The sequence below is a fragment of the Centroberyx affinis genome, unplaced genomic scaffold (genome assembly GCF_046629955.1).
Source record: "Centroberyx affinis isolate AG114_WGS23_722 - 3 ecotype Tasmania unplaced genomic scaffold, CSIRO-AGI_Caff_v1 ptg001593l_1, whole genome shotgun sequence".
Taxonomy (NCBI): Eukaryota; Metazoa; Chordata; class Actinopteri; order Beryciformes; family Berycidae; genus Centroberyx; species Centroberyx affinis.
Genome location: NW_027280040.1, coordinates 145,680 through 157,489, shown reverse-complemented (window position 1 = coordinate 157,489; position 11,810 = coordinate 145,680). Strand labels below are relative to the sequence as shown.

At 43.5% G+C, this 11,810-nt stretch overlaps 1 protein-coding gene across 1 annotated transcript; it reads right to left on the bottom strand.

Annotated features, from left to right (window-relative positions):
• Positions 1–10,129: 10,129 nt before the first annotated feature.
• Positions 10,130–11,356, bottom strand: LOC139651098 (trace amine-associated receptor 13c-like). The gene is made up of 2 exons (XM_071527942.1): positions 11,181–11,356; positions 10,130–10,946 (listed from the first exon to the last, which is right to left on the bottom strand). The coding sequence occupies exons 1-2, from the start codon at positions 11,354–11,356 to the stop codon at positions 10,130–10,132; spliced, it is 993 nt and encodes a 330-aa protein (XP_071384043.1).
• Between the last annotated feature and the right edge of the window lie 454 nt (positions 11,357–11,810).

Sequence of the window (11,810 nt, the reverse complement as noted above, 5' to 3'; positions counted from 1 at the left end):
GCATGGGTCCTTAACTATAGGGTATGTATGAGCATGCTGGCCGCATGACCAGATACTGGCCCTTTGTTAGAGAGGGGAACAAAGGGTCGTACACCATGGGCCTAGATGGAGGAAAAGCTGTGTAGGCTTGGTGGAGTTGGTAAACTAAGTTGAATGAGAATTCAGGGATTTTATCTAACAACAGAATATGAGAAAGTAGAATAACGATATATTCTTTGGTGTTATGAGATCATGAAGTTAGATCATGTTAGTTAAAATACACGCAAACCCTAAGTTTGTGTGTATTTTAACTATCTAACATATGGGATGGCTATTTGGTGGTAACAGACTAACAGTTTGTAAATACAGTACATATCAACAATTCAACATTAGTAAACAGTTTACATTCACTTCATTGAATATATATATGTTATTTTCCTAATGCTGTTGCTATACTATATGCCCAGTTGTTACAGTCTTACTTGGAGTCCTTTGTTTGTCGCGTTGTGAGCGGTTCAAAGCTTGCGGTTTCAAAACTCTGGTTTTCCAGGGAAAAGGATTGCTCTGTTGTGTCCTGATGTCTGGGTCGGTGATCCAGCTGTGTTTCTCTCTGTTGGCCACATCTGGTTCTGGTCACTCTGCTTTCTTAGCAGAGGAAAGTTCCTTTCACATCCGCAGCTTGCTTCTGCAGGGAAGAGAGGGTAGGCTGCGTGTATTCACTCCATTTTGGAGCAGGCAGGAGACAGTACAGGCCTTGGGCCTGCAGGAGAAGGGACACCAGTCCTTCTGTGCAGCTACCAGGAGAGAGCTCAAGGGGAGCCCCAAAGGGCTTGAGAGACAGAGCAGTAAGAGAGTAATGGCGCTTTTCCACTGCATGGTACCAGCTTGACTCGACTCGACTCGCCTTTTTTGGTTTTCCACTGGCCAAGTACCAGGTACCAGGTACCATATTACGTAGTACCAGGTACTTTTTTTCGTAGCACCTCCGGCGAGGTTCCAAGCGAGCTGAGGCGAGCTGAGGCGATACCAAATGGTGACGTGAAAACACTGCAGACTACTGATTGGTCAGACAGAATCGTCATCATTGCGCGACACGGGACATCCTGCACAAACCCGCCATATTTAAATAGCCAAGCTACTGTAGCGGCCGCAATTTTTTTTTATCTTACCGAATTTTAAACTAACTACTAAAATGGCAACACGCAAAACCACGCCGTGGTCAAATGAGGAGGTGCAGACGTTCCTCTGTTTGGTTGCGGACGAAAAGATCCAGCGAGAGCTGGATGGGGCGACGCGAAACGAAAAGGTCTACGAGGAAGTCCCTCAACTGTTGGCTGCACACGGCTACACAAGGACATACCAACAGTGTAGAGAAAAACTGAAAAAACTTAAAAGTGACTACCAAGCGATCAGGGACCACAACGGCCGGAGTGGTTCGAACAGAAAAACGTGGAAGTGGTTCGACCAGATGGACGCTATTTACGGCCATCGACCGGCGAGCAATGGCAGGGAGGGCGGCCTCGACTCAGCCACGGCTTTGTTGGAGTCCCTGAAGGAGGATGGTAAGTTTTTTAGCGTTAACTCTGTAACGTTACTCTGCTTGAAAGCTTTGTTTTCTTTAGTTGTCTGGCTATTGGAAAGTTCTCTTCTAACAACCAAGCCTATTTAACTCGTAAACTTGTGTAAAATCAACACGTTGTCGACGACTGCTTTGTTCCAACACAAAAGCAGCTACATTAGCTAGCTTTAGTGCTATTGTTGTGCTATGTGCTATTGTTTACGTTTAATTTCTAGAGATGCTGTTGCTTTCTCGTATTGTGTTGCAGTAGTTCGTGTAATTAACAAGTCATTTGTATAATCTTTCTGTTCAAGATTCCTTTTCGAGAAGCGATGAGGGTTCAATCTCCCCTGATGACGCCACGTTGGTACCAGCAGCTCCGTCGACACCGGCACGAGCAGCAACACCGACACCAGCAACCTCCAGCGCCAATATGCCACCGGAGCGTGTATACACAGGTAGGCATGGCAAAACGCCTGGAATTGTACCCTTTTACTTTTAGGGTTATGTATTGATATCGAGGCATACATCATCATTTCTCAATGGTACATTGGTTGTTCTCAGACCAAACTCCAATGCAGTTAATATAACAGGAGAAAAAGCTTCAACTCTTCTAGCCTGTAGTCCGTGAATCAAACCAAATTGAGATAACTATTGATAGCCATGCTTTGGTTAACCACCCCTGTTTTTTCCTCATTATTGTCCAGGCAAGAGGAAACGGCATCGGGAACAGGAGCATCTGACTGTCCTGAGGGAGATGCAGGCGGCAGATGTGGAGCAGCAGGAGCTGAACCGGGCACAGCGCGAGCGGCATCTACAGATGGCCCTCGACGAAGCAGTTGCAGCAAGGGAGCTGGAAGCAGCCTTGAGGAGGGAGGAGAATGCTGCAACTGCAGCCTTTAATCAAGCCTTCCTTGGCATGCTGAGCCAGCTTGTGCAAGAGTGGCCGGCGTGACCCGGTTCCTCCACCCCTGGACTAGACCATTTCCTCTGCCCCTGGACTAGACCTCTATGCCTTGTTTGTACTTTGCACACACACTTGTATTTGCACTATTTTTTTTATGTTACATTAGTTTGCTGTTTTGCACTGACTTTTTCATCTTAACATTTGCTGTGTTCTATTTATGTATATAGTTTCCTTTGTATTTGCACATTTGTTTGTATAATAAACTGTTTTGCAACATCTTACACATGCATCTTCATTATGGTTTCCTATTTCAAGGGCTTTAGCATTTAATTTACCAAATAGTAAATCCTGATAACCTTTTAAAAAAAAAACAGTTTGACAAAAACAAAGGGGATACACATGGAAGGATAAAAAAGATTTATTTTTGTTCAATACACATGGCAGGAAAGACATTAATGTTCAGCTATTCAAGTAGCGCATCAGACCCTCTCGTACATCCCGGCCTTCCTCCTCTACACCCTGTGCCAGTGCCACCACAGGCTCTGCTGCTGCAGGTGCATCCCACTCATTGTCATAGGCCTCTCCATGACTCTCGCAAAGGTTATGCCGCGCACAGCAAGTCAGCACCATCGATTTCACAAGTTTGACATCACAGTAATCAAAAGTCCCTTTCCATCTAGAACACCTTGAAGGATGATGGAGTGCCAGCCTTTACAGTTGAAATAGTCGCAGTGGAACTCCTGTGGTGCCAAGATGGGTATGTGCGATCCATCAATAGCACCAATACACTGCGGGAGCCCCCACCTGTTCTCAGTGTAGGCAGCCATTTCTTCAACCTTCTCCTGGTCTGTGAAACAAATTTGTTCCGGCACCAACAATGTCTCTGCAGCAGCACAGAACTCTTGCACACACCGGCACACAGTTGTTATGCTTACTCCGAAAAGATGGCCAACACTTCTGTACTCTGAGCCGGTTGCAAGCTTCCACAGTGCGATGGCCAATCTCTTCTTTAGAGGTACACACCCGCGGAGGTTTGTGTCTTGTCTCTCCATCACTGGACGCAGTTTGTTGCACAGGTAGACAAATGTTTCTTCGGACATTCTGAAGTTCTGCACCCACTGAGTGTTTGTGAAGCCGGGAACAATCACATCCCACCACTCGGTAGCTCTGTTGAACGACCAAACAGACGGTCTGCGGCGGCGACTTGCCAAAGAGTGAACGATCTGAAATACACATACAAGCATACACATTTTAATACGTAATAGTGGTAGCTAAAGTTCATTAAATACTTTGTTACACTGGAATATTCGTATGAATGTGAGACGCTCTGCGTGACTGTGACCCTAAATATGCTAACGTTAGCTACCAGGTTAGCTTACCCTCTTGCGTCGCCTTTGTGCAGCCAGAGTCGTCTCGTCGTTGGAGCTTTGATGTAGGATTTCCCAAACTCTCCAGTCTGTTGTCTTGCTGCCTCCAGCCTCTTCTGAAATAAAATCTGTCTCTTTGCTGTGACTAACAGCCACATACCGAGAATCAAGAACACCATCCCTTCGACATCCTCCATTGTTGCTGTGTGTGTGTATGTTTGTGTCGCGTTGAAGATTACGTCACGGCAGTTTCATGCGGCGTCGCTATGACGACCAGTTGTGGGGGCGGGGGCATTGAGGGGGTACTATCTGCAGTGGAAAACCAACCAGAACCGAGTAGAGTCAAGTCGAGTCGAGTCGAGCCGGTACTATGCGGTACCATGCAGTGGAAAAGCGCCATAAGAAAGTAAGAGAGTGAACAATGGCAGCACTTGGTTTTTAAGAAAGGTGATTTCACACCTAGGTGTGAAATGACTCGCAGCCTATCAGGGCATGGTTTTGGGTGTTCAGGGGGGTTACCACAGGAAACAGTTGTAGTTCTTTACATAGGGAACTGTAGTTTTCAGGACGGCTGAGGGATTGTACCTACAGTAATTATGCGACGGCAGATGTTAATGACGTGGGTCTGCCGTGGTGAAACTACAATGTTCTGAAGATGGACTACTAAAAGTGCATTCTTACCATGTTGTTTCATGCAGGCTATATAAACGTGGACAACCCGGTGAAAAATATTACTTCATCACCAAGGTTGGAATTTAAATAAAAAAGGAATATAGGCTACCAGTCACAAAAGTGAAACGAAGTGGTTGTCACATTGAGAATGGTTGCCCACGCTCACCCTCCTGTCCACTCATATTTATCGACATGAATCCCAAATAGTATGATTATGAAAATAATTGTTAAATTCATGCAAGATAGGCATAACATGTTAGGCCTACAAATCTACTACTGTACATTTCATCATACTTAAGTTTCAAACTGTTACGAGGAGGTGTGGTGAGGACCCAAATACAGGAAAGAACTTTGTAGCACTGATAAGAAAGGTGCTATACAAATTGTCCAACTTTTATCCTTTATGTGACTTGGATTAGACAACGATCATGTGGGCTGTTTGGCACTCACTGGCAATGAACCAAAGTGCTTTCTTTTTATTCCTAAATAAATAAATAAAATTCCCAAATAACCATAGATCTAGCTATAAGAGCAAAATGTGCGATTTAAAACAAGGAAATGCTGTTAATGTTTAGTAAGAATTTATTCTCCAGAAGAGAAATTCCATGGCAACACACACAAACACAATTCATAAGCATGATGAATGCAGCAAACCAACTGGTGATCCAGAGAAGACACAGAAGTGATTCCAGCAAAAGACAAACATGCCAGCCTTTATGATGAAAATATGTCCTGTCATGGCAACGGTCATTACGCACTGTGACCAAGGTTATGAATATGGTGAGAATGGAAACAGAGGTAGGCTACGCCTAAAAGGCAGAGAAATTTGCATTTTATTTATTTTTTTACATTAAAAAAATAAAATAAAATTGTCTCTAATATAGTTGAAAATCGCTCCGTCTGCTGCTCAGCCCGTGCGTCCTCGGTCACTTCCCGGAGAAACCCCAGCAGCTCCCTCTCCTCTTCGCCTCTTGGCTGCCGGGGGAACCGAGGAAGCCGCGGAGGTCACACATGGGAGCGGGCAGCGGCTGACTCCGGCTGCTGGTCCACAAGAGTCTATTAAAGTGGGAGGGAGCGCCGATGGCCTCCCGCCGGTAGTCTCATGCATGAGGGAGAACCGGGGCCGCAGCCGTTTGCCCCCCATCCTCAGTCCCAGTGCCCGTTGCTGCTGACTTGAGGCCCTATTAGAAAGAGACGCGCATGGTAAAAGAGTCGCATGTGTGCATTTATAGGCTATTTCTATATGTCCTAATGAACGGATTTCATTCAGGCTTATTAGATCATGGAATGTCATTCATATTAATGATAAATCCTATAAAATAACTCCATATAAAATTCATGTTACTTGCCCCCACTCACCCTCTCTATGCGCTGGAGGATCAGCTGGCGTGTCTCCTCTGTCCCTATAATCACATTCAAGCCTTAAGATCATTTACTGATGCCTATTTGGGAAAAGTTTGACATCCTACAACTACAACAGATCTGTCAGTATATGAACCTTTAACGTATAACCCTCCATTAACAAACGTTCGGCCAACATTTAAAACCTCTGCTATTTCTGTTTGAAGAATATATAACAAGTTGGGGCAACTTACACCTGTGGATTTTTTTTCTGCCAATGTCCGCACGTTTTCTGATGGTATGGAGGTGGGCTTATATCCGCACGTGCCAATGGTTAATTGACTTCACTCATTATTTCCGCATTGAGGATACACCTGAGTATCCTCCGACCACGCCTTATTGGAGGACGGAGGCGAGGAGACTTGAAGGATCCTTCATGTGTCTTTTAACCAATTGGAACATCCTTAATGATGGCGGCTCATTTTTGGATGCCGGGTCAGCGAGGAGACGAGGTCGCGAGGACGGAGGAGGAGACACAAGACAATGCACCGAGGAGACATGAAGGATCCTTCATGCGTTTTTTGACCAATTGGAACGTCCTTCATGATGGCGGCTCATTTTTGGATGCCGAGTCACCGAGGAGACGAGGCCACGAGGACGGAGGAGAGGACGCATTTTGGCCAAATGGAACGTATCCTGGGTGTTTACTGAAACAAGTAGCAGGTGACACAGGAAACCAAAAACGAGAGCTCTTCACACAAACTGACACATGTAACAGAAAGCAATGATCCGACGAAGACTGACTGGGGAACAAGACTAATATACACATGGGGGGTGATTACAAATGAGACACAGCTGGGGCAAAGAGGAAACATGGTACACGTAGAACTAAAAGAACTAGACAGGGAAACATAATACACAAAGAAATACAAAACCTAGACAATGAACAAAGCAAAAAGTCACAACCATGACACAAACATGTTGAATTAATAACATCATCTGGCTAAAAACGTCTCATATCACTTTTTCTTGAAAGACAGAGTTCTATGTTATGGTTAATATGCTGATTATGATCTGATTACAAGCCTATGCATATAATAGCTTAAGAAACACCACACAACTCAGTAAACACCTTGAAATGTTGACTTGATTGTGCTTTGAAGTTGTTATGGCTGATACAGGCCTTAATTAAGGCAAGGGTTTCAGCATCTGTGACTTAAGTAAAATTAATGATATTCCTAAAGGCTGGCAATACAACGACGCTCAGAATGAAGAAATAACTAATGCAAACTGAGCAGAGGTTACGCTACAACATTAACTTCACTTTGATCATTTTACAACAGCAGCGTAACGTTCATAGAAAATTTTCAGCCCGAGCCCGACCCGAGCCCAATTTTTTTTTTTTTACATAAACCTAAAGTGTTTGATCAATTTCAAATAGCCTATTAAATCAGCACCATACCAAACACCATACAAAACCCTTCCAAAGCATTATCAGTGTTAAATGTGTCAGTTCTGGCCGAGCGCAGAGTAACACAAAGCCGGATCGGAGCCGCAACTCTGGAGATACGCAACACTTCTATTTTTGACGGACTACGCATCCGTTTGTTCCGTATTTTAGCCATATAAATGTATATAAATGGCAATAGTTTGCTTATTGTAGTCATTTATCACCATGTCAGTTAACAAAATAGAGGATACATGAACCAGTGTCGCTTAAATAAATGTTGGACATGAGGTTATCCACGAATATCCGCTGAGAAGCTTCTATTTGGCGACAGTATGCCTACACTCAAAACGTAACTCCTCTGTGGTACATTAATGTTGCTCACAGTACAACGTGAGTTGTTTATATAACAATAAGCAAAACTAGATAACTGTGTTCACTTACCCATATGTAAAAACCCAGATACACGCAACAGAATGGGCAGACCACAGGCGGAACCGTAACGGAGCTGGTGTAGCAGCTTGGATACGCAAACGGAACGCAAGCTGTGTAGGATGATCAAAAGCTTCACCAAAGAACATGGCTAAAGTCCATTTTTTCAAGAACATTCCAAGAACAGTAACATTTGTCCTTGAGGCCAGTGCTTGCTTGGAAGCGATGAGAGGGCGTGTGTGTGTACGCCAGGCAGACTGTGTGTGTATGTGATAGGCTAAAACGTTTTTCTATTTTAACTTTTTTATCAATTTGTATTTATTTTCTTAAATTAGTAGTTTCTTTGATTGATATGCCTATTGATTTCAAGTCCCAAACCAAAAAAAAAAACACAGGCCCGGGCCGACCTGAGCCCGAGCTAGTGATGTGAAAATCGGCCCAAAGCCCGGCCCGAATCTGTCAGTAGCGTCGGGCCCCGTCGGGCTCGGGCCAGAATGCAGGGCTCTACTTGGCGGTGTCCTTGCCGGACTGGATGGTCCAAAACTTTCTTCATCTCCTGAATGAAGAGGTCATAAGGTGAACGGTGGACTGCTTTTCCCAAACAGCCGACACCCAGGAGATACCAGCCCCCCTCAGGGACCCAAGCAGCTAGGCAATGCGGGCTTGGCCGGAGGCGTAGGGGTGGGACTGCTGTTCAAACACTAGTGAACATTGGACCAAGAACGCACGACAGGAGCCTGGATCTCCGTCGTAATGTTCGGAAGCAGAAACAAAGGGTTCTTGGGGTGGAAGAGACGGGATAGGGGCTGGACTAGAGGCTTTCAGACAGGTCTTTAACATTGTCCATGAGCACCTTCAGTGCATGTTCATGCTGACTGATGGAACTGCCGTGGACAGGTTAGACTGGGGCTGAAGCTGAAGTGGAGGGGCCTGAGGCAGGCACGGTAACAATGAGTGGTCAAGACATGTGAACATGTTGCTACATTTGCTCCTTCAATGTGTGGCCTCTCTGGGAAGACAGTCCTGCAGCTGACCTGCTCATCTTCAAACATCCTCCATCATATGCAGATGTTCAGTCTTCCTTATGCTCAAGAGTTGTCTTTATGTTTTGAATATTAATTAATCCATACTTATTATTACTTGAGCATTATATACTACTCTCTGTGCACCTTCAAGTAAAGTGGAGATTAGTACTAGATCTCTTATACTATTAACTCTTGACTAAGACATGGCTATTACTGTTATCTTACTACTACGACTTCTCTTTGTGCAACCCCCAGGTAGTGGAAAGTGGAAAATCATCATACTTTATCAATCATCAAACATATTCTAAATCCAGTCCATCCGGTCTAAGTCCATCTACACAATAAACAAAACAAGGCAAGAATAATTACATATTTATTAAACAAACCATACGGCTTAGTATACGTTTTGTAAACATTTGTGATATATGTTTTTATTAGACTGACAGTTAAATTCTGGTACTATCATTATCCCTGGAAAATTCAATTCTGTTTTCATCCTTTTAGCATGATAAGGAAGACTGAACATCTACAAATGATGGAGGCTAATTTGGGAGGAAATTTATATTTCCTAATAGTGACTAAAAGATAATGAGTAGCTAATATATTGATTAGTGGTTAATCAGTGATCAGTTAACTATATAATTAAACATTAACTAGCGTACCACAGTGTAAAGTGTCACCAATGAATGTCAATACATTTGTTGCATTCTCAGCGTACATCAAAGAATTGACAATGTATTTTAATATTATAAGTGTATTGTTAACTATTATGTCAACTTATGTATACGGTAAGATTATCTGGGTAAACTATTGCAAATTAAATATATTTGTCAGATATTGTTATCACACTTACAGTACACTCAAAGGGCATGATAGTGCTTATAAATGCATTTTAATTTTATGACTGTATTTCCAAGAGATTCCCTAAATACCTACTGTACTTGGTAGTATATTTGAAGTATACTCAAGTATAATAAAAGTTGTTCCATTTTAGCACACGCAAAGTATACTGCCTATTAGTGTACTTCATTTAGTGTACTTAAGTATAGTTATTTTCACTTGGGATAAATGATGAGGTGGTGTCTTCCTTATTGTCCCTGTAGTGGAAACTGGGCACATGAATGAATCCAGGTTAGCTGCGTTTGGCCCTGTAGAGGGAACCAGATTATTGGTCCTATTCAGTAGCATTCAAACAGCAAATGTTTCCCTTTAACCGGAAACAGGCATTCTGTTAGATAAGAAAAAATGAACTCTTAATGTTCGTAGTACATTTTGTAATGTTAATCTGATATACACATTCATTCACAGCTTCATTCACACATTCATTCACAGCTTGCATGGAACAGGGTGCTTGCCTAAAACATTTCATGGTGCTCACTTCAATCACTCCCCAGTCTCTCTCTACAGTATGTTGGCCTCACAGGAGTCAGGCTGCAGTATCTGAAGTGTAACAATGAGTTTAATAGTTTTTCTAAACCAGGGATAGAATAAGGCATAGATCACAGGGTTTAGACATGAATTAAAATAGAACAGCCACATCTCAATGGCCATAGATGAGGCACTGATCAAGGTGTCCTGGCCTGCAAGAGAGGGATAGTAATATGGACAGAGACATATTAGAAACACAACTATGACAATACCAAGAGTCCTGGCTGCTTTCCTCTCAGATTTCTTAGCAGTTACAGTCACTGAACGCTGGAGTGTGACAGCCACAATGTGGGATCGCATGGCACGAGCCTGAGACACAGCCACAACAAATACTCTCATATACAGAACTATGATGACAGTAATGGGACCAATAAAGGTCATAAAAAGGTCAACAGCTCCTGCAATGTAGTTAAGGCTAACCACACACTCTCCAACACAGGAATTATACCTGTATGGTTGTCTCAGGTGATTATTTAAAAGGAAACAGTTGTATAGAGCAGAACAGACCCAACACAGACAAACACAGATTTTGACTCTTCTCTGAGTGATTTTGGTGGGGTAACGCAGAGGGTCACAAATAGCCACATAGCGGTCAACTGATATGAGCACCATGTTTCCTACTGAGGCAGAGGTAACGATAAAGTCTACAATGCGATACAGAGTGCAAATGAGGTCACCAAGAAACCAGCAGCCCCCTATGAGGATTTGAGCTGGCATCAGGATGAGGCCCACAAGGAGGTCTGAGACAGCCAAGGAGAGGAGGAAGAGGTTGGTGGGGGTGTGGAGCTGCCTGGAGTGAAACAGAAGAATTATATTAATTAATATTTGTACTATTGGTATTTTATCACCAGATGTAGCAGATATCATATCAAGCATTGTAAAAATATAAAAGCATTATATAGCATCTTCTTTTTTCTCATCAAAGGCCAAGATGTGACAATATGTTTTAGTCCATGACACATTTCATTCTGTAAATCTACCAGTTTCATGAAGAATTGTATTGATGACATATATTGATGGCCACCTGTAGTGGGAGATGGAGATGATGACTAGCAGGTTGAGAGCCACAGTGAGCAGAGAGATGGAGGACAGCAGAATGTAGAGGAGCATGGCCTCAGAGTGAGGATGCATGGGCTTCCTGCAGGAAGTGTTGAGGAGCTGTGGAAAGCAGAGTTCACCTCCTTCCAGGGTCTCCATCATCAGAGAGAGAGGAGAGGAGAAGCTGCTGAGGTCCAGCAGCTTTCTGATTTATCTCTCTCTTCCCTGTTGTCCCTCCTTTCCTCTCTCTCTGTCTGTCTCACTCTCTGTGTAATCCTATCACTCTGCTGCACCATTATTGCTGCCCCCCATCTCTTTTTCCTTACCTATTTTATCCCCCTTGTCTCCTTTTCTCTCTCCTCCTCCCTTCCCAATCCCTCATCCTTCCCTACTTATCCTATCACTCTCCTAATTCACACACTCCTCCCATCTGACTTCTCTTTCTCCTCCCTGTTTCTCTCTTCTTCCTCCCCTCCCTCATCTTCCTCCCCTCCAACTCTGATAACAGGTTGTTTTCAATCACTTCGTTAACACTTACTGTTTATAAGCAGTACCCCCATAACCAATTAATATGCTGTCTAAAACACAGAGCGATACAGTGATTACACATTAAGAT